Genomic DNA, 22,790 nt, shown 5'->3' on the forward strand with positions numbered 1-22,790 from the left:
GTATTTAGTGAACTCACTACTAAAAAAATGAGATCTAACTCTAAAAAAATCTAACTCATTATGTTAATACTTAATGGCCTCTTCGCTTCACGTTTAAGCAGCTGCATCTACTACTAGCTTGTTGTTGCTGCATTTGTTGATTAGCTGTTGTTCCTGTAACTATAGCTAGCTTGCCAAACAGGCCTGATAATATCGTTCATAGAGACTTGATACAAGAGGAGCGTTCACTATAGCTTCAAGGTACCGAGCTTTTCATCCGCAGCCAACCACTGTAATTTAAACGAAAAACGCTGTAGTTGCAAACACTTGAAGCTCCAATGAACCGGCCAAAGTTTATAACCACGGGACTAAATTATTTTTTGAGTAAAGGAAAACTTTTTTAGTGGCTCAATGACGGTACTGTTATATAGCTAAATACATAGGCCCTGTTCGTTTCGCTGAAATTTAGCTTGTGCTAATTTATTATGAGAGAAAATATATTGTTCGATCACTGAAAAGTACTGCTGAAATAGTGTAAAAAACAGGGCCATAACTTAAAGCACGAAGTAAATTCCAAAAGTGGCCCATGGCCACCGTCACAAATTTCAAACACCACCAGGTACCAAACTGCAAACGTGCAGATAAACATGTGGCGGTCCCGTGGGCAAGCTGGCATCCGGAAAGAATATGCCGTCGCAGGCACCACCTTCCCCCATCCCCGAAATCCCCAAACTACCCTTCGCTCCAGCTATAAATACGCCCTCCGTGGGACGGTCTAAACCTTCCCCGTTTCCACAAGCTTCCTGGTGCTATCTATATGCAATAGAGCCCCTGGGTCGCCCTTGCCATCTTTCTCTCTGCTAAGTCCCTGCCCCATCTCTTTTTCTTGCATTCAGGTCCTCGTAGCTCCTTTTCTCCTTCTGCGAGTCGAGTCCTCCGTAAGGAACTATTGCAGCCAGCCCCCTTGCCTTCCTCGAATTCTTGTTCCCCGGTCCTTCCTTAGTCCTGTCCCGTGTAGATCCATCCACCGGGGAGCAGAGCACCGGCCGCCGTCTCCCATGTTTACCCACCAGTTTCTCTAACGGACGCCGTCCTCCGATGAAGCTGAGCGTGCTCCGCATCCGCCGTTCCCACTCCTTCTCCGTCGCCTTCCTGTACTGGTTCTACGTCTTCTCATGAACTTCTCGCCCTCTCCTTCCCAAGAACTCCACCTGCTGATCCCTTGTTTCTTTCTTTCTTTGGTTAGATAGATAGATCTCTCTCTTAGCTTCTTCTCGATTGAATATTTCGGCTTTTTTCCCCTTCCTTCCAAAAAAAGTTCCTTTTTGAGCTGAGCTGTCCTACAAGAACAAGGAAGGAGAATCAATCATCCGACGAGACCATGTCGTCGTCACGCCGGAGCTCGAGCCCCGACAGCAACAACACGGACGTGAGCGGCGGCGGCGGCGAGATCGCCGCGGACGAGCGGAAGCGGAAGCGGATGCTGTCGAACAGGGAGTCGGCGCGTCGGTCGCGCGCGCGGAAGCAGCAGCGGCTGGAGGAGCTGGTGGCGGAGGTGGCCCGGCTGCAGGCGGAGAACGCGGCGACGCAGTCCCGCATCGCGGCCTTCGAGCCCTTGTTCGCCAAGGTGGACGGCGAGAACTCCGTGCTGCGCGCCCGCCACGGGGAGCTGTCCGGGCGGCTGCAGTCGCTGGGCGGCGTCCTGGAGGTGCTGCAGATGGCCGGCGCCGCCGTCGACATCCCCGAGATGGTCACCGACGACCCCATGCTCCGCCCCTGGCAGTCGTCGTTCCCTCCGATGCAGCCCATCGGGTTCTGAGCCTGCGCCGGCGGGGGAGCAAGACATGGCCGTGGCCTATACAGTGTTGCCATTGTCAGTGGTCACCTACTGCTGCCATCTACTACTCCTACATGCCCATGTGCTAGTTTGTGTCGTCGTGTCTCTGCAACAGCCTGTTGCTGCGTACCTGTTCTCTATTTAATCATCATGGTTTGCTTCTTGGTAGTGTTAATCTAGACTATTAGTAATGATCAGTTTGTCGTGTGGTTATGAACTTGTGGTGAATGTAGCAATTGGTGCTCCGGTGGTGAGACATTTTCAAGGATGTGTAAGTGTGCCGGAGAACATCATTGTTTGTGGTTGTAATATCTTGGCATGCGAAGCTGAATGAACCTATATATATGTTGTATTAGTATGTGAAATGCTTACATCCCAAATCTGTGACCTTTTCTGTTGATTTGTTATCCATCTGTGACTGATTGAATTCTGTGATAATGAATCCAATGTGTGAGCTCCCTCTTTGCTGCATGTGCACACATGAACGGATGTAAAGAACAGGAAGCTCGATTTGGATTTTGGACAGCGAAGCGAGGGCTTGGTGAATGAAATGCAATCGAGCTCGGTCGGAACAGAGGAAACGGAACACTCGATACTCGGATTTACCCAACATAACCCAGATATTTGCAACAAGAAAAGCAATCTAGGAGTTCTGTTAGCAGCAAGGGATGTAGAAGAAGCAAGCACATCATGGGCAGTCAAACATTCATTCACATTCACATCCGGCGGTCGTCGCCGGCGGGCGGGTGGCACCAATCCATCCAGCAGCTTGACCCGTTCGCTTCAACTTATCAATCATGGTAAAGTATTTTTTTCTCATAATAAAACAGCATCAGCTGTCTTATCAGCCACATAAACCATCAGCCGAACAGCTTGCGCCTTGCATGGGCATCGAATTCGAATTGAGTCACGAACGGAACTGAAGCAATGGTGGACCGAAGAGAGCCAGGCGAGCCGCGCCGAAGAGATGGAGGTCCTAGAGCAGGATAGAAAGGGCTCAATCAATGAATTTTAGGAGGCGAGGCGACAACAGACCTAGGTGGAATTGGGGATCGGAGATTTATCCTCTCACGACGGGAAGGACATGGAAAAGAAAAAAAAAAGTCTACGTAGCCCTCTGATCTATGCTCCCTGTGTCTACTTCACCCATAAACTATAAACCCGTGTATTTAGCACTCTAAACTTCTCCAAACCAGGCATTTTTCCACTTGTGGTTTTGGCTTCGGGTTTTGGCGACGTGGCAGTCAAGCTGGCTCATATTGACATACTGGCGCTTGGGCCCACGTGTTGTAGTAAGGGAAGGTGATGCGGACGCGCTGCCGCACCGCTTGTTGGGGTCCCTGGAGCGCGCGCACAGCCAGGTCCTGCTGCTCCGCCTGGGCCGTGTGCCCACCGTGGTGTGTCCGCGTACGGGACCAGGAGGCCGTTGTGCCGGGCGGCCACATCGTCTGGGCCACCGGCCGTGGCGGCAGAGGCGCGACCGTGGACCTCAGCCAGCTCCTCAATCGAGTATGCCAACGCTGTCGTGTCGCGCGCCACACCTGGCGACAAGAGCACGCGCAGGCTATTTGACGATGGCGACTCCGGCCATCGGAAGAGGAAAGGTGTTCACGGCCGACTTCCAGAGAAGCTCATCGAGACGGCGCCAGTCAGGGAGCTGCTGCCGTGGCTGGGCTGGGTGGACGCCATCACTGGGCTAGAGGGGAAGATCAGGTGGACGTTTGAGACGCTCGACGAGTGGCTGGACGTTTGCGGCGGCGGTGACGACGATCACCGAAACTTCGTGGATGTTGCTAGAAGTGCATAGCGGGACGTCGTGGAAGATGTGGAAGTAGAGGTAGGTGGACACCCGCAGGAAGCCGAGTCGCCACGACGTAGGCCAGCCCCTGGACCTGGCCCGCACCGAGGCCTAGCGGCGCAGCGAGCGCATCGAAGAGCGTCCGCGCCATGTGCGCCCCGTACTTCGCCCTCGCGAGGTCGAACAGGTCGCCTATCGGCGGCAGCGGCGGGGGCGCGGGCTGCTGGTGGCCCTGGCCATGGCCACCGAGGGCAATGTGGAAGCCCTCGACCCAATTGACATCTCGGACGTCGTGTTTGGCGAGGCAGAACACGCCGAGCACCCCGCACGCCGCCGCCAGCGCCTCCCTCAGCAACTCCAGGTCCACCGTCGGGAGCTCCAGCTCGCCCCCGCACGGGACCTCCTCCTGCTCGTTCTCGTGGACGTGGCCTCCGTCCTCCAGGAGAGGGAACGACTTACAGGCACCTGATGCAGAGGATTTCATTCCCCTGACTTCATACTTCGTTGCTGCAGCAACAAAATCAAGCACGTCGTGGAGCTCTTCTTAGCTTCTTGACGAGGCCTTGGAGCAGATTTGTCCAGGTCCTCGTGTCTCCTCTCAGATGAGCATGCCACGTAGCGGGATGAGCACAAGAACGAGTTGCACTGGAGGCCAAGGCGCTTACGGACCATGGATGATCGCAGCTCTCCACGCGCATCTGCAGCAGGCCGCGGCCACAGCGCACGTGAGGGGAAAGGCCGAGGAGGAAGGAAACGAGGCCGCCGCGTCATACGACGCCGAATCTTGCTTCACCAAACCCGGTACGGTAGTGGAGATCGCCCAGCCACCGCTGGCGGTGGCCAGGCCGCGCCGGACATGCCGGCTGCGTTCGGCCTCCGTCGTGCTGCTCCCGTGCCGCCACCTCTGTGCGCCGACTGCTACTCGGTCCTCCAGGTTAGCACCGTGCCGCGCGGCCTTCGAGGCCTCCGCCCTCCTTGCGCCAGTCACCGCCGTCTGAGAACGAGGGGACCGGCCGGTTCTGGTATCTGGGGACGAAAGGTCTTACAGGTAGGGCCAGGGTCCAGCGTGTCCCTAAGGTCTAGCTTGGACCGCCACGTTGACAAAATCAGGAGCCAAAACGACTGTAGGGTGTAAATTAAACTGTTTGTGAAACTTTAGTGTGTTTGTTATCTGATTTTAAATTTGAGGGGTGAAGTAGCCACGGTACCAAAGGTTAGACTTTTTCCACGTGGAAAACGTTCAAGTGATGACGAAGCCGGAAGGGGCACACGGCCATTCAAGAGTTTACCAGGAATCAGTAATCATGTCTTCTCTCGCACGCAAATGCTACCAATCTGACGCAACAGTCATTAGCATAAAGAAAAAAAAAAACAAATTCAGAACTGTTCAGACGGCACCGTTTAGTTCCTCTCCTCTGGTTTGTCAGCAGCCAGAGTTCCACGCACGCACACCGCACACCACCACCACCACCGTTACCAACCGTATCCCGAGAAAAAAAAAACTATGCAAGTTGAAAAACACTGTTTTATACTGGTTTATTGTAAGAGAAAAACACTGTCCGGCTGAAAAAATAAGCCGAACAATCCGGCTTGCTGCTGAGCCGAACAAGCTCAAACTCATCGTCAGCTGTACACTCTTCGTCTTCGTCATTATCCTGTCAATTTCAGCTGGTAACGCAAAATGATCTGTAGAAGCATACACAATTAAATCATTATAAGAAAATAATAATAATATAGGTAGACCACGATATCGGCCTGATCTCTAAGAAGTATACACCACAAATTAAATTAAACCAGGGGATGCAAGAAAAGTTTCGTCCTCTGTTCAAGTGTTGATTGGATGATGCGGTCTCTATTTAGTCATGGATTTCAGGTTAGGGTAAGATAAACAACACGCCCATGGCTGCGTAACAATAATATGGGCATGTCGTGTACGGTTGGACGCTATTGTTTTTGGTGTTGCTCTTTGAGAGCAAGTTATTTTCAAGTCCGTGTCTGTTTTTTTAACGGTAATGCTCTCTTGCGTGCGTTTGGACGGATGGCCGTGGCTTTTTCATTGGCTGCCTTATCTCTTCGCGCGTTCCGTTCCAACCCCTTCAAAAAATCTCTCTATGGGCTTGGCCTCCACTGTCGCGCCCTTATCCACCGCTCCATCGGACCTCCGCGTTCGACTCCACCGCGCCACCCGCCACTCCGCGCTCCACCACGCCGCTCGCCTGCACTGCGGCCGCCTCCACTGTCGTGGCCTTATCCACCGCTCCATCGGACCTTTGCGTTCGACTCCACCGCGCCACCCGCCACTCCACGCTCCACCACGCGCGCTTGCCTGCACCGTGGCCACCTCCGCTGCCCGCTTAGCCACCGAGCACGTGCTCGCCAAGGGTGCACTGGCCCAAGGCGACGAGCAGGTGCTCACCCAGGCCACCGAGCATGTCCTCGCCTAGGGGCGCACCGGTGAGTTCCATGCGCTGCCACGAGCATCGAGCTCCGTGATTCGTCTAAACAGCAAGGTAACATTGCGTTGCTAAAAACGCATGTTGCAAGAGTATGTTTCAAGTGTTTTAGATGTTTCATCTGAATGTTGCAAGTGTTTCATGTGGATGTTGCAAAGGTCGATCGGGATATTGCATATGTTGCAATGGTTGTACACGTATGTTGCAAGCTTTTGTTCCTATTATTTCAGCTATTTTTTCCAGACGTAGGTTGCAGGTGTGTTTAATTGAATGTCGCATATATGTTTCACACATATATTGCAAGTGTCTTATGTTGTGTATGTTTTACATGATTTTCAAGTGTTTTTCAAGTGTTTCAGATACATGTTTCAAGTGTTTCATCTGCCTTCAGACGTGTCGGTGTTTTAGACCGGCGGGCCCTCAACCAACTAGTAAAAATGTACTGCGTGCCCCTAATCCCGGATGGTGATGCAAAGAGACATAAGGTTTATACTGGTTCGGACAATGGGTGCCCTACATCTAGTCTGAGAGATCGATCTTGTATTCCTTGCACCGAAATGCTCGTAGTAGGGGGTTACAAGCAAGGCGAGAGAGGGAGCTAGTCCCAGATCTCTGCGCGGAGCGACGTGGATTGCTTGAGATGTTGATCCCAGGCAGTGGGGAAGCGTGCGCATTACAGAGTGTCAAGCGTGTGTTCGTCTACCTCATGAACCCGTCTATGCCTGGGTGTGTGCGAGCGTGAGAGTGAGGCTGCCCTCCTATACGTGTTCGTCTATCTCGTGTGCTCGGATCCCCCCTAGAAACGGCCCCGGTCCCTCTTTTATAGTTGAAGGGGGGAGACAGAGGTTATACATGGTTTAGCTACGTGGCGTCGTGTGAACAGAGGCGGCATGTCCGAGCCCTGTAGCCTGTTACTGTGGCGGCGTGGTCGATGGAGTGGTCCTATCCTTGAAGTGCTGGGGCAGCGCACCGATCTCATCCGATCCTGTGCGATGTGGGAGCTCCAGTGATAGCTTGACGCAGGGCCTGGCGGGTGACGTGCTGGTCACTGTGTGTTGACCACGTGAAGAGCCGAGGCTCAGTTGGTGCCGAGGCTGAGCCATCGTGGGGGGCTTGGCGGGCATGAATCCCAAGGCTGCTGAGATCCTGAAGTGGTTTGCCGAGGCCGGAGGGAGCAGTTGGTCCCGTATACTGATTCTGAAGCTACAGGGACCCGAGCTTAACTCCTCGTGCCGCGTTGTCCTCGGAGCAATTGGAGTTAGGCAGCATTGTGTCCGGGTGCCATTCATGGGCATAGTGCTAAGCACAGCGGCCGGTAACCCCTGCTCTGTATGAAGAACCCAAAAGATTCACATTTTTCCCCAAGGATCTAATAATGAGAACGAGGTATAATACTTAATACATTTCATACATCTAGAGTTCTTAGAAATTCATTATTACATTGCCAAATGTCAGAGTGCGGAATATTAAACAGTGAAATATAAATAACATCTATCAACAAGAAACAAGAATCCATCTGTGCCCACCAGAAGAATCCTTCACATAATGGTACTCCTCAAGCATTACATGCAACAGGGGTAAATAAACCCTGAGTGCACAACGTACTCGCAAGACTTATCCGATTATTGGGAATAGTTTCCCGACTCTAAGGGATATGCAAGACTTTATGGTTTGCTGGTTTTCTCTTTGCAGAAAGTAATACTAATAGTGAGTCCTTATTTATATTATTATTAGTAGCCATGATTAATTTATTATCTAGCCATTCTATGTAAGCACATGTTCTACTTTCAAGCAAGAGTTGAGCAATCAAATCCATTTCATCATCTTCCAGCTTTCAGTTCTTACTACAATGCTAAACCGTAGACAAGCCGTACTAGAATACCAGAACGCCGATGATTCGTGAATCAATGCCCCCAGTTGTGTACCCCAAAAACACATGCTCTGCTTGTACCCCAAGCACAAGCAGGACCAACCTATTACCCTCCTGTCATGGGGTCCAGGTCCCCGCCCAAACTTTGACTCCAAGCCCCCGCTTCTAAGTTCTGGACTTAGTGCGGTGCAAGGACCTCCACCATCCCTGCCTCTAATCAGTCGATCCAGAAAGAGACGGAACCCATGACAAGAGAGCAACAAGTCTTCCCTATGTCCATACCTAAGTATGTGCTCAGGATAATAAATCTGTGACTTGCCTAAAGCCTTATGCAACGGCGGGTCCTTAACCGACACAGACACGGAAAAAGTGTAACCATGCTATGCCCTGTTGGCCACAGGACACAACCTCTTACACCCACCATACCCAAATCATATCCCTACCCGATCACCATTTTTCTTTTTCACCATTTTATCATGAGTGCTCATAATTATCACCTATTGCGAGTAACGACAGGTTACTCGCGCTATCGAAAACCTAAGCATAGCAGCTACTCGACCTATACTAGTAGCACTCATAGATAGATGTATTTATGCATGTAGTTTTCATAAAATATTTGTAACATAAATGCACATCATATATATATTCAGTGATCAGTAAAAATATGGGTTATGCACCGGGGCTTGCCTTGGGCAGGCGGTGGGTCAGCAAAGTCAGCACCAAAAGGCTTCGGGGCTCCCTCCTGCACGAGAATCTCCTTCTCGTACTCCTCAATGACCTCTTCATAATCCTATTCGTCCATGGGCATGAACTCTATCAACTCGTGATCTACATGTATGAAATGATGATGCAACACTTAGTAATACGGCAACAACAACTCTTAAAATAAAAATACATCTATCAAGTTACTAAGCTAGTCCTACCAACTAAGGTGCTAAGTTACCTACTGTTACCACTAACAAGTATGAAACATGACATATATTATCTTAGCAACTAAAGATATTCTTACTCTTAATGCCGATTTACTCTATATATAATAAAACTCTAGTGCTATAAAATTTACAGTGAGTACATAATAATCTAATGAACCTACTGTAAAAACTTCATAACTAAATCTATCATCCATTTGCCACAATAATTTCTACAAATATTAATCTATATAATAATAAGCTCTCTAATTTAAATTTATGAACCTATCAGTATCACAGCTAATAGCAAACTAACTACACCAACAGATAGATAGCATTTTTGTGAACCTAACAAATTTTGTTTCACTATTTTTAGACATCTATAAGATTTACTACAATTTATCAAAGTTTAGCTCAAAACTAAATTGAATAAACATTTATTAATTCATTGGAAAATGGAAAACTAAATTCCACAGCGTAGCCCAGAGCACGATGGCTCGACCCAGTCCGGCGCAAACGCGTGCGCGCACGCGATGCACCAGCGCGGCCCGCGACGAGGAGGCCCGCGTGCTTCGGCCGTTTTACGAAAACGACCCTAACCTACCGATGAATCACCCTAAGACCCATGAAACTATTCCTACAATCAGCTACTTCATAGATAAACCCTCAGAATAAGCTGTCTTTGCAACGGCGACACCCTCGGCACCCCCGCGCGTGCACCGATGCAGCGGCGCTGGCACAGGGCGATTAGGCCGGCCAGACCGGTCCCTCCCCACCCCCAAATGCGAGCCGATGCTCACCTAGGCGTAAACCCAAAGTGATGGGTGGCGATGCGACAAATGGAGATGTTGTCCCGAGCTCCCTCCACGACGGTGAACTCCTCCCTACAATGGCGGCCACATTCTCGTGAGCCAAGGCACAGACAATGTGAGCGAACTCAAGGATGGGCATCAACAACTCACCCTAAACCTACCAGATGTGGTGGATTGACCGGAGACGGACTGAGTGAGTCTGGCCATGTGCGCACGGATGGTACGGTGGCGCACGGCGGTGGCAAGGCTATGTCAGGGGAGGCTAGGTGGTGGTAGTGATTCGGCAAAGGTGCGCAGGGTGATTAGCAGGTGGAGGCGAAGCTAGCAGTGCAAGGAATTGACACGAGCTGCACTGGATAGGGAGCTTGCCTTCGACGTAGACCTACATGGTCTTATTGACCTAGCGGAACGACAGCTCCAAATTGAAGCACGGCACGGCGAGGCTCACTGCAAGGTGGGGTTGGGTGGGTGGCTAGCTACTCAACGGAGCCAAGGATGGGGTTAATTGGATTGAGGTGGCTCCACTAGGCTGAATTAAGGGGTGTGGGATTGGTGACCATGGCGATAGCGGAGCAGGGGAATAATCGGTGCACAAACACATATGGCTACGGGCGATGGGGAAACGGCTAGCGTGCATAGGATGGTGGGCCGCATGGCTATAAACCGCAAGCCGACGATGGCAGCTTGGCCCTACGCTGTAGTGGCATGACACTGGTCAACGTCGCATCGCATCGAGCATGATGTGATGGTAAGGGCAGGCAGAAAGGCAACGTGTGGGTAGAACCAAGCATGGCCATGAACGCACGGTACTGCCAGGCGAGCATGAGGCGGCAGCATAGCCAGGCGGATGCGACGGTGGTGGCAGAGTGCATGCAGGCGACCCCGCACAAGCGGCCACGGCCAGCAGCAGCGGGGTGTCACGATGCACGGAGTCAGCGACATGGCGAAGCAACGGTAGTGGTTAGCCAAGGCAGTGGTGGTCGAGTGGCCAGACCCGTCCACGCGGAGTGCATGCATGCACGAGCGTGAGCGCGAGCCAGGGCGTGGCAACGGGTGATAGTGGCCCACAGCGTAGAGCCAGCAGCAGGCCTGGCCAGCACGGTGGCGCACATATGGCATACGAGCGCGTGCGCATCGGTGGCCGGCGCGGCAGCGCCAAGGGCCAAGCACGGTGACCGCGACCAGACAAAGAAATTGTGTCGTGCATGCTTTTTAAAGGGGTACTAAAACCCAACTCGATGATCCAATTGCTAAACTAGTTTTTTCTACACTCAAGAGGGTATGTTAAACTACTAAAACAAGCCCTAAAATCCTACCATTGCTTAACCCAAATTTCCTACAAAAATTGTCGAACTTAGCTTCGTCGAACCATTTTCCGACTTACAAAAATTGACTAAGTTCTTTATCGGTTTCGCATGGAATTCGATTTCCAGGCTATCAAGTATGCTATTCTATTGATTGACTTGATATATGTGGTCATCTTTGATTTCCAATACGGATAATTTGTGCCATCAAATTAGGGTGGCTTCTTGGTGTTGTTGATTTGAGCCATTTTTACACCGAAGGTTGTTAAGCCTCAAATCACGCTGACCTCGGCTTCGATACCACTTGAAAGGTTCTAATGGCTAGAGGGGGAGGTGAATAGTCTATTAAGAATTTCTACAACAACACTTAACAAACCGGTTAGATAATTATAAGGCGAAGCAAGTGTTGCGCTAGCCTACTAAAATAACAAGCCACCTACCACAATTCTAGTTTATATAGTTTCTATCCACACAAAAGTTATGATACTACACTAAGTTAATGTGCTCTCAAAGGCTAACTAAAGAGACACTAACCAAACTAACAAGCTCTCATAACTAGCTACACTAAAGAGCTTGACAACTAGTTTGTGGTAAAGTAAAGAGAGTGAGCAATTTGTTTATACCGTAGTGTCGAGGAAGAAGCCAATCAATCACAAGAATGAATACCAATGAAGACCAATCACCTCCAAATCAAATGATGAACATAATGATTTTTACCGAGGTTCACTTGCTAGCCGGCAAGCTCCTCCTCATTGTGTGATTCACTCACTTGGAGGTTCACGCGCTAATTAGCATCACACGCCAAACCCTCAATAGGGTGCTGTACAACCAACACAAGATAAGGATCACACAAGCTACGAGCAATTCACTAGAGTACCTTTTGGCTCTCCGCTGGGGAAAGGTCAAGAACCCCCTCACAATCACCACGATCAGAGCCGGAGACAATCACCACCCTCCACTCGACGATCCTTGCTGCTCCAAGCTGTCTAGGTGGCGGCAACCACCAAGAATAACAAGCGAATCCTACAGTGAAACACGAACACCAAGTGCCTCTAGATGCAAACACTCATGCAATGCACTTGGATTCACTCCCAATCTCACAAAGATGAAGAATCAATGATGGAGATGAGTGGCAAGGCTTTGGCTAAGCTCACAAGGTTGCTATGTCAATGCAAATGGCCAAGAGAGTGAGCTTGAGCCGACCATGGGGTTTAAATAGAAGCCCCTACGAAATAGAGCCGTTGTACCCCCTTCACTAGGCACAACACGGGGTGACCGAACGCTCCGGTCATATTGACCGGACGCATGACCTTAGCGTCCGGTCACACGATGTGTGCCACGTGTCCCCTCTCTTTAAATGTTGATCGCCCGATCTCAACGGTCAAGTGATGACCGGACGTAGCAGCTCAAAGTGATCGGACGCTGAACCCCAACGTTCGGTCGTTTCCAATAAGCATCCAGAGACGACTTTTCACGACCGGACGCATCCGGTCATGCTCGACCGGACTCATCCAGTGTCTGATCACTTAGTGTTTCTCCTGTGCATGACCATGTCAGTGTGACCGGACGCTGGCTAAGCGCCAGCGTCCGGTCGACGACCGACGCTACGCTTCTTCTACTGCTACTAACCAGACACGCCAATCCTTCAGAGACCAGCATCTGGTCACTTACAGTGACCATGTTCACCTGAGTTTAGGGCACCGGTGGCACCGTCGGACTGTCCACACTCTACGTGCGGACACTCCGCCGGTGAAGTTTCTAACCCTTGCTCAAATGTGCCACCACCAAGTGTATCACCTTGTGCACATGTGTTAGCATATTTTCACAAATATTTTCAAGGGTGTTAGTACTCTACTAGATCCTAAATGCATATGCAATGAGTTAGAGCATCTAGTGGCACTTTGATAACCGCATTTTGATACGAGTTTCACCCCTCTTAATAGTATGGCTCTTGAACCTAAATGTGATCACACTCACTAAGTGTCTAGATCACCAAAACAAAATAGCTCCTACCATTTATACCTTTGCCTTGAGCCTTTTGTTTTTCTCTTTCTTCTTTTCAAGTCCAAGCACTTGATCATCACCATGGCATCACCATCATCATGTCATGATCTTCATTTGCTTTACCACTTGGAATATGCTACCTATGTCATGATCACTTGATAAACTAGGTTAGCACTTAGGGTTTCATCCATTCACCAAAATCAAACTAGAGCTTTCACACTCCCCCTAGGATGGCCTTCGTACCATTTGGCCATTCCAGTGCCGGAGCCTCCTCCAAAAGGGCCACGACGGACAATGAAGTCAACAGCCCAAACAAAGCAAAGAGGTCGAAGGAAGTTGGAGAGTACTTGGCCCACATATCTGACAGCATCAGGGCTAGGAGTGCAATGCCCACTAAGGCAGATGAGATGGCTGAGGTCATGCAAATGCTATGTGACGACGATGTCTCCCAAAAGTCAGAGTTGTTCCTTATGGCATGTGACCTTTTCCAGAAGAGGGGGTGCCGCAAACAGTACAAGAACATCGATGACAGAGAAGATCGTCTCACTTACATCACCTGGACCTGGAAGAATGGCAGAAATGCCGGCAGCAAATAGCGTCCCCCTCTTAAGGCCGGTTTTGCCCTACATAACTACTTGAAAATAAATGAAGTAACTCAACCACTCCATCCACTAAGCCCATTGTCGATGCAGTGGCTTGCTACAAGTGCAAATGATTCCATGGACAATGTGAGGATGTGGATTACCCATGGACTGACACATTTGGGGTACAGGTAAGCCAATGGTGCCAGTGGTAAGTTGATGATTACTCGTGCAAATGGACAGAAATTTGACAATTATCTCTTTGCATGTGATGGCTGGAGGTGGACGTTGGGGTGGAAGGGGATTGATGGCTATCATGACGAGTAGACGGTGGCAAGCGGAGTAGTGCATGCGTAAGTGACTTTTGTGTTTGTACCATGCTGTTGCTGGTGATTATGTGCCTGAGGAGGGTACAAATTTTGTGTAGCTGCACTAAGGTCATTGGAACAACTACATGTGTTGTATAATGCTCCAGTAATCCATATATACTAGAGTACTGTGTTGCACAAATGGACTGTGTATTGAGACCTAGGTGTCTGTCTTGCTGATGAACAGTAGAGAGCCTGGTAGTTGTTAATGGACAGCTTTGTATTTGTATGAAATGTATGCCTTGTAAATGGCGGGTTTAGTTTACTATTCATTGGCGCCAAATGTGTATTGAGACCTGGGCTGTTCATGCCAGGTTTTGAATGAGCCTGTTGAATTCAAATTTCTTCCACCAATCAGCCGAACAGCTGGTTGTTGGCTGAACCTAATTTTGAACTGTACAACCAGCCAAAATCAACCATGATCCAACCAGCCGAACATGGTGATAAAAAATAAGCTAAAAAACACTGTTCCAGCTGATTTGTTGTGAGAGAAAAACATTGTTCCGACTAAAAAAACAAGCTGAAAAAGATGGATTATAAGAGAAGCGAACAGGACCAATGAGGGCGAGGTGCAGCCAAAGGAAACACGTAGCTGCGTGGTGAGCACAAAGCGAACTATTCTTTCACATTTTACTAAAGAATAGCGTGTGCACGCCACAATAAGCAGCATACGCCAATTTTTATAGGGCCCACCTCTTTGAGGAGGTGCCCAACAAACTAAGTTAAATATATTATTTTTTTATAATTGTAATATTTATCTTTGTTATTTTATATATAATATAATTTGAATAGGTAACAATTTAATTTACTCTGTTTATAATTATAATTATATTTTTGTATTTTTTTATAATATAATTATCTTTTTATTATTTATTTATTATTATAATAATATTATATTCATATTTAGTAAAAAATATCAGTTGATGAATTCATATTTTATTATTGTTATTTTTCCTTGCTCTGTTAGTTTTGGAAGGAGACATGCAGAATGTGTGGCGTCGTGCTCAGCTCAGTAAATGTTACTCTCCTTGAGACTAGATTAACAGGAAGGATTGAAACACTTTTTGAAATGCCGAAACAACAGCTCACATATTAATAGAGGAAAGACCGAGCACTAATTGAGAAATGTAAAGCTTGTTTGACTGAAACACTGAACATTAGCATGCATTGGTTCATACATATACAGCGTGCCAGAGGACAATGCTATTTCTTTCTCACCAACGCTTACAGTTGCATCGAAGTTGGGAACAGCACGACAGCGACAGCATCAGATACATGCACACAGAAAACACTGCATTCGTCACTGTCTCAATGCATACAGGAAGTAGCAACCAAATCCATTGCTGCAAGTATATTAATTATATATTCTATCACTTCTGATTCCCAATTATTCTCAGTAATTTTCAGATGTAAAACTGGGTGATCAAAATGCATACAGGCAATTAAACAATTCATGTTATAATCGTTATGGTACTTTCAGACAGAATCTTTACAGGGCCATCTGGACTGGACAGCAACTCCCTTGTAGTACTACATACTGTGTGCAGTGTACCGACACGTTGTCGCCCATATACACAATAAATCCGACAAAATGACAGCGGTTATTGGTTCATGTGACTAATCTCCATATCAACCAACAATTACCCCATTGGCGGTGCAGTGCGGTTCAACTGCAATGCAAACAATATTTGCCAGTAAATTGTATGCTCTTCGCAATCACGGCCCGATCGTGCCTGTGTCGAAGTAGAGCATCGTCCCGGAGGAGGATCCGCCTCCAGTGACGCCCTCCATGAGCGCGAACCGCATGTCCTCCGAAGGCTTCCAGTGCCGCTTCCTCTGGTTGATGAACCAATTGTTGATCTGCTTCGGGTCCAGCCCAGTCATCGCAGCCAGCCTTACCTTATCCTCTTCCTGCAAAACGCCATCGTATCAAATACCATCCCTAAGATATTGACATCTGAGCAACGCTGATCACAGATTTGACATTTGGGCAAGGAAAGATCAAAGATGTGTGTTGTCAGGATGTTACCGTAGGGTACGGCCAGCGGTAATGCGTGTTCCACCAGTCCATCAGGGCCGACCGAGCGTCCTTTGGTAGCTTCCCTTTCTTCCTCTTCTTCAGGAACTCGGACCGCAGCCGGCTCAGACAGCCACTGTACTTCTTCAGCAGCATCTCCTTGAGCTCACGGTCAGCCAGCCGCGAGCTGTGCTCCTGACCCAGGTCCGTCGCGTCCGTGTCTCCTGAGCATGGTTCGTCCTCAGAGGACCCTACTATTTCATCTTGATGCAAAAATTCCAAATCAGATTGCAGTTTTCAACATAATGGACATGCTAGGCAGAATATGGTGGAATGGGCATCATAAAAAAAAATTTAGGACAGTACGAGAGCAGATTGGATTACATGAGACTAATGCAAAACAGTGAGACGATGCCGTCCACAGGCTGGTAAAAACTGGAGTATGGAATTGCAAACCTTTTTAATGGCACACAGGGAAAAGACTCTAAAACTGACCATAAGCCCCTTTTTACAGCAATAAAATTGAACCATATCCATAACAAACAGATGGACACTGAGAACAAGCCTTCTGTAGTAAGTAAAAACAGTCGCATTCAGATTTTTTTTGAATGTGTCTTACAGACACAAAGCCGATTTTTTTTGAATGTGTCTTACAGACACAAAGCCAACAACTGCAGCACTGAAAAGTAGTGAACATTCAAAATGTAACTTTACAAAGATATGGACAAGATGTAATTCAGGCTTCGAAGAAAAACACAACAGAGCTTGATGTTTGATCAGTATCTTCAAATATCCTGTCAAGTCTATATAGTCTCCAAAATTTTCGTTCTTACTAAATACATCCAGTGCATCAATACAGCAAAAGCATACCAGTTTGATCGCATAACCAATAGCGAACAAAAGAATCATCGTAGTTCATGTTTTTTCCCCATTTCATGGAAGAATTGCAGTTAAATCTAAGACAAAACTGGCAATTTTAGAATTGACATTCCAGGAAACGGAAGAAGCATTAGCAACCATTCTGCACGTTCCTAAAGCAATCTAAACTGTCATCCATGCCACATCAGCACTTGAGTCTGCTCGTGATGGAATGTAATGCAATAATGCTGATTTGTCCACCGGAGCTAAAGCTCACCTGTTCTAGAACAATGTGTACTCCAATAATCCTTATGCCCTCAGGAAGCAAACTCCAGATGGTGTTTAGTCTTCAGATAAAACATTTCCAGTATATTGTATTGCAAAGCATATATTTCTAGCAAGCATTAAAAACAGTGTTGGTGTCTTAATTTTTTTCTCCCTTAATAAGTTTTGCTTGCACGACCCCAGGTAAGCACTACCATAAACCCTGTTAGGAGGTAGCCTAAATATGCAGCAAGCCAGTGGTTGAGGCCTCCAAAAAAAGTACTATGATGTAAACAACAATGCAATCTTTCTCATTTTTTTAAACACAAGTTGATTATTGTATGTTAGTACCAGAGCTCTATGGTTTTGTTTATGAAAAAAAGCAAGTCTAGTAGACACCATATAAAAACTATAAAAATAGTATAAACAAATATTTAATATATCAGGGGAAACAAAACATAGGATGCATAACATAAATGTCTGCCTGCCTTCATATATGTTTTCCCTTTCCATGACACCAGACTGTAGAAAATTATTGTAAATTATTCTATTAGACCTCACAACTAATACTGTGTGTGGTACCTCTGTTTCTGTAAAATGTGTAGAAGTTAAATATTTTTGCTGTGTTTTCCTATTCTATTAGACTTAACTTTAACTGGTAGGATTTGTAATTTTACCTTGATATCTGCCAGGCACACATGAGTTTCCCATTCAATTCTTATGCAAGCATCGATGCTAGATTATTAGAATTCAATGTGAAAACATCAGCTCATACAATATTTTGAAGCCTGGAAACTAACCTTGTTTGATGCTATATCATGTCTTACCCCTGCAGGTCTATGCTAGATCATTATAAGGTTCAATGCAACAACATCAGCCCAAACACCACATGTAAATTCTGAAGGAACACTCAACGTCCACCATGGCATATAATGATATAATGAGGTAATCTTTTGTAGCAGGACCCTAGATAAATCAATTTAACAAAAGATCAAAGTTAAAACAAATTAAGTAGTGGACAGCATCCATACAATTTTGCTGAAACAGCAGATTAATTGATCCAGTGAAAGATTATACACAACTGGATATCCATGTCAGCATTTATTGCAGACATTCTGCGCTAAATCGTGCATAGTCAAATGGGTTTCAGTACCTATTTGCGTGAATGGAACCACTCAATGCAATACTTGAAGACGAAAATTAATCAATTATTTAATTTAAAGTTATGTTTGTTCTAATAATGGTTTTGCTTATGGTAAGTTAAAGTGCCAGTAATACATAAATAATACCATATCCAGGACCACAAAAAAGTTATTTTCCTGAGCTAGAGAGCAAATTGCATTTTTATTGTTGTCTGCTAATAAAAATACAAAAACAATTGTCTTCATCTGCATTACTGTGCATGAAAATTGCACGTTTGTTACCATTTCATATTGTAGAAGCATACCGTTGCTTAAACTTGAGTATTCCTTCAGTACTAACCTCTTATAAGAGTTATTATGGATTTAAAGCACCAGTAGAGAAAAGTACTACAAAAACCAATTTGATCATGACAGCCATAACCATGTGTACATCTCCAACACAGCCAAGGCAGGATTTTTATTATGAACTGTGAACATATAGTCTACGTCTGTTCCTCCTTGCCTATACAAGAGCATCCATCATTCTGTTCCTCACCAGTCACCAGTCCAATGCTGCCTAAGCAGGTGATACACTCATTTACTTAATACTCCATTAGTTACGAGGACAGTGATAACCAAACCTTAGTATGGAGTTAGTCTCATTTGTATTATCATACACTGCAACCTTGCTGACAAAGGGTCACTCATTACTTGCTGGATCATCCAGAGCTCACCGGAGATATTGTGTGCGAAGGGATGCATGAAGAATTTCATAATTGGCACATGAAGGCAGCACTTGTTTGATCATTGATCTTAACAAATAACCTAAAGAATAATATCATATAAGCTTTGTAGCAACATAGACCAATCCAGTTATTAGGATAAGTTTGCCCACAATTATTTATGTTTTCACCCCCTTAGGAATCACAGAATATTATAAAACTAAAAGATATGAGAAAACCCTATGGTTCTTTTCCTAATGAAGAAAAATGTTTTGTTCTTGAAACATAAAAGGTTAGGATATTTCCAATGAAAGATGGCGAAAAAAACAAAAAAAAGGCACACATGTTAAACACATACATTAAAAAATGAAGTCCATACAAACATCACAAGAAATCCTAGCTCGTTGCTGTAACAATAACTTATAGTATCTAATATTGGAGTAATCATCGAGATGAATTCCATTAAGCCACTTAATCTTGTTTGCTTAACACATTGTTGAACACATCTAGCAAAGTAAATGAATGAAATGAATGCATGCATTCATAACAGCTACTTTGTGCCTGCATTTAGCAAAAAAAATTAATCTATTACAAATGTGCATATAATTGAATGAGGCATTGAGCAAAGATTATAAAAGTTTACACAAACAATCTTTCGCTAGTTTTGCCAACATGCCAAGCTACAAATGACTAATGTGATGTTGAATGGCCTTGTCATTTTGGGATTAGTAGTCGTTTAATATATTGCTGTACAAAACAGTAAAAAAGGGGGCGTACCCAGTGCCGAGAGTTCCCGCTCTGTGCAGGGTCTGGGGAAAGGTGTCAGTGGCAAGCTTTACCCTCGCCTGTGCAATGCGAGGAGACTGCGACTCGAACCCGGGACCTTCCGGTCATAGGTGGTAAGATTCTACCGCTTGCACCAGACCCGCCCTTCATTGTTGTACAAAACAGTGATAACATATTTTTAAGATCATTATAACAATTTATCTCGGTAGCTTGTCACTCAATATTAGTTATATGCATGCTGCTCATTGCTGGACTCTCCTTACACACATTTTGTATAAACATGCGGAGCATAATTCTATTGGTCTGATCGAATTGTCACAGTTTACGTATAAATCACAATCCCTCTGAGTAAAACAGGAGATACATTTGTGGTCATCCGTATGACCATGTTCCATACCCCTTTGCAGTAACCTGCATGACTATACTTGGCATTGCCTAACTACATTAGAATGGCAAGAAAACAAAACATGAACTGTTCTGCCCAGAACTGTGCTACTGTTTGTTAGGCTGTATTAAAGGTTTCACATACTTCCATAGTTACCCAATCGCCGTCCTTTTGACTTTATTAAACATGTGAAGTTTCAAAAAGCCCATGAGCGTTCACCACTGCAAATTCACCTGTTCATGATGGCGAAATGTCACAATATTCATGGAAATCGCAATCGCAGATGAGAATGGCTAACACAAAGCAACCTTATAAATGTAAACTGCTAAAGAAAATTGTCTATCTACATCCCATCGGCTTAGCTGGAAGCGAACCCAAACTTGCTCTTATGATATGTTTATTTAGGCTGCATTAGCACCCAAACTTGTTCTTATGATAATAAGGCCTTATCTTACTAATTGTGTCTGAAAATAAGGCCTTATCTTGAATCACAGAAAATAAAAAAAAAAAACAAGGAAGATCGCCAGACACAAAGAAGCTTAACTGTCCTTAATCACTGGTTACCGTAACAAAATCATGGCAGAGGTTGATCATATATCTCACTAGAAAATCACACTATGTTTTTTTTTAGGAAAGCCAAGCCAGAATCCAGCCCAATATCTAGAGCTGCCCCCACAGAAAAAAAAAATCACCACTGGCCACTGGCACCAGTAACTAGCAATCCTCTAGCATGCACGAGCAAGATTCTCTTTTCCCAAAGCCATCCAAGCAGTGTCACTGCCCATCAGAGCCCAGCTCCCTCAAGTTCCATCAGTCGTCAGATCGAGGCAGCCTACAAAAGTCTACAAGTAGCAGCAGCTAGTCCCTCCGTGCTCTTCTCTCTCTATCATCTACTGCTACTCCTAGAAAGAGATGAGAGAGGAGGAGGTGAGCACTGCCAGCCATGGTGCCCAGGAACCTTGGACAAAACCCCACACGAGCAAGCTAGCACACGCTCAGAACTTTTACTCATCAGACCCCGGTGTCTGACACTCCTGCACCCCATTTGCATGGACACGATTTGACCACACAAGAACACGCACACGCACACGCACACGCACACGCGCACGCATTCATCAAAGTAGCTGGTAGCCATCCTCGCCCCTAAATTCGCACACGCACACGCACACGCTAGGTTTCTTCGCTTCACAGTTCACGCAAGAGCAGCAATAATGCACCGCACAGATGCATGTCCGCAATGGCGATGGCATGGCCAGGTCGTCGTCGTCGTACAAGGCCTGAGAGATGCATGTGAGCGTAGTAGTAGTAGTTACCGGAGAGCGAGGCGGCGCCGCCGCAGAGGGAGCTGAGCTGCGTCCGGACGCTGCTGAGGAAGGACGCCGCCTCGTCGAACGGCCGCGACAGCTCCTCCTTGTACCGCTCCAGCACCCGGCAGTACGCCTCCTGCGCGCCGCGCCGCCACGGTCACATGTAATAACGACGCAAGAATCAGAACAGGTTTAGCGTGCGACGCGCGAGTGGCGTGCGTGGCCGTGGCGTGCGTACCATGAACTCGTCGAGCTCGGGGTCCAGGCCGACCTCCCCGCCGGCGGAGGCGGCGGCGCACCTCTCCCGGCCGATCTCCTCCAGCAGCGTGGCCACCTCCGGCGGCGCGCCCACCTGCCACACGCCAAATCAAGAAACCACGCGAGCGCGTCATCAAGGCGCAATCTTTCCGCAAGGCGAGCTTGCGCTGTCGCTAGCCGGCCGCACGATGCGACGGCGAGGTACCTTGCGGCACTCGATGTAGGCGGAGAGGAGGGAGGGGTAGCGCGGGTGCCCGGCGATCTGCGCCTTGACCAGCTCTGTCAGATCCGCCGCCGGCGGAGGAGGGGGCTGCGGCGGCGGGGGCGGGGGTGAGCCCGGTCCACCGGCGACCCCGGACGCCTCGCTGGCGGCCGCCGCCCCGGCGCGCGAGATCCCCGGGTGGATGCTGTACAGATCCTCCATGCCCGCGGCGCGCCTCCCTGCAATCTTCTTGGCTGGAGCTCGACTCGATCGCGTGCCCCAGCAACCAAGCTGCTGCCTAATCTACCTTCTACCTATCTACATGCACCTGTGCACACATCCATATATCCATATAATAAATAAAATCGCTGGAAATAGTAGTAGAAGAAGACTCCGATTGTTGCGTGTAGTTTATTTGTCTGGTTCTTGGGGCATGTGTGGATGCGGGAAGCTCCAGGAAGACGAAGAAGAAGCGGCAGCTAGCGCAGAAGAAAAAGGGGCAAGCAAGAACAAGAAAAGGTAGGGGAAGGGGCAGAGATCATGGGGGGAAGGGGAACTAGCAGCGGCCGTTTGCACTGCAGCGCCTGCTGCTGCTACTGCTGGAGCTGCAGGCGCAGAAGCTGGGCGTGATCTCTGCAGCAGCGGTATACATGGGGGTGAACTGCCGTGCCTCTGGCTGCTCTCTCTCTCTCTCTGGGTCTGGGAGGATGATGGAGGCAGTGCCTGCAGTGAGATTGGGAAAGAGGCAAGGAGCTAGGGAGGTAGGTAGGTGTTTTTTCTATGGGAGAAACATTTTATAAAGAAATGTGCATGGATGGGTTTGTTGGGGACTCTCTCTAAGGGGGTTTTTTTTTAAACTTTTTGTCATCTTTACAGAGGACGCTCGTTCATTTACTATTTTTATACACGCTTCTATATAATTGACGTCATAAACAGTAAACCTCTTACATTTTTGT

The 22,790-nt window shown here is 47.3% G+C and overlaps 3 protein-coding genes and 1 non-coding gene across 4 annotated transcripts; 3 read left to right on the top strand and 1 right to left on the bottom strand.

Moving 5' to 3' along the window:
* Positions 1-745: 745 nt before the first annotated feature.
* Positions 746-2,196, top strand: LOC136516397 (ocs element-binding factor 1-like). Its single transcript, XM_066509784.1, has one exon. It carries the CDS (start codon positions 1,361-1,363, stop codon positions 1,796-1,798), a length of 438 nt encoding a protein of 145 aa, XP_066365881.1. The 5' UTR covers positions 746-1,360; the 3' UTR covers positions 1,799-2,196.
* Positions 2,197-4,288: 2,092 nt separating this feature from the next.
* Positions 4,289-4,612, top strand: LOC136515298 (uncharacterized). Its single transcript, XM_066508935.1, has one exon. The coding sequence runs from the start codon at positions 4,289-4,291 to the stop codon at positions 4,610-4,612; it is 324 nt and encodes a 107-aa protein (XP_066365032.1).
* Positions 4,613-14,504: 9,892 nt separating this feature from the next.
* LOC136519317 (U5 spliceosomal RNA) lies at positions 14,505-14,621 on the top strand. The gene has a single exon (XR_010774866.1). It is a non-coding gene; the product is annotated as a U5 spliceosomal RNA (small nuclear RNA).
* A 688-nt stretch (positions 14,622-15,309) lies between these two features.
* On the bottom strand, positions 15,310-22,583 carry LOC136517005 (homeobox protein knotted-1-like 10). The gene is made up of 5 exons (XM_066510519.1): positions 21,838-22,583; positions 21,613-21,726; positions 21,381-21,510; positions 15,944-16,194; positions 15,310-15,825 (listed from the first exon to the last, which is right to left on the bottom strand). Exons 1-5 carry the CDS (start codon positions 22,054-22,056, stop codon positions 15,631-15,633), a joined length of 909 nt encoding a protein of 302 aa, XP_066366616.1. The 5' UTR covers positions 22,057-22,583; the 3' UTR covers positions 15,310-15,630.
* Positions 22,584-22,790: the final 207 nt, after the last annotated feature.

Source organism: Miscanthus floridulus, chromosome 17 (assembly GCF_019320115.1).
Source record: "Miscanthus floridulus cultivar M001 chromosome 17, ASM1932011v1, whole genome shotgun sequence".
NCBI classification, from domain to species: domain Eukaryota; kingdom Viridiplantae; phylum Streptophyta; class Magnoliopsida; order Poales; family Poaceae; genus Miscanthus; species Miscanthus floridulus.

Coding starts and splice junctions, on each gene's coding strand:
- LOC136516397 (XM_066509784.1), top strand. CDS start 1,361: ATGTCGTCGTCACGCCGGAGCTCGAGCCCCGACAGCAACAACACGGAC.
- LOC136515298 (XM_066508935.1), top strand. CDS start 4,289: ATGATCGCAGCTCTCCACGCGCATCTGCAGCAGGCCGCGGCCACAGCG.
- LOC136517005 (XM_066510519.1), bottom strand. CDS start 22,056: ATGGAGGATCTGTACAGCATCCACCCGGGGATCTCGCGCGCCGGGGCG. Junction 21,511..21,612: donor CCGAGCTCGACGAGTTCATG/GTACGCACGCCA, acceptor CGCGGCGCGCAG/GAGGCGTACTGCCGGGTGCT. Junction 15,826..15,943: donor ACCGCTGGCCGTACCCTACG/GTAACATCCTGA, acceptor GGCGTTTTGCAG/GAAGAGGATAAGGTAAGGCT.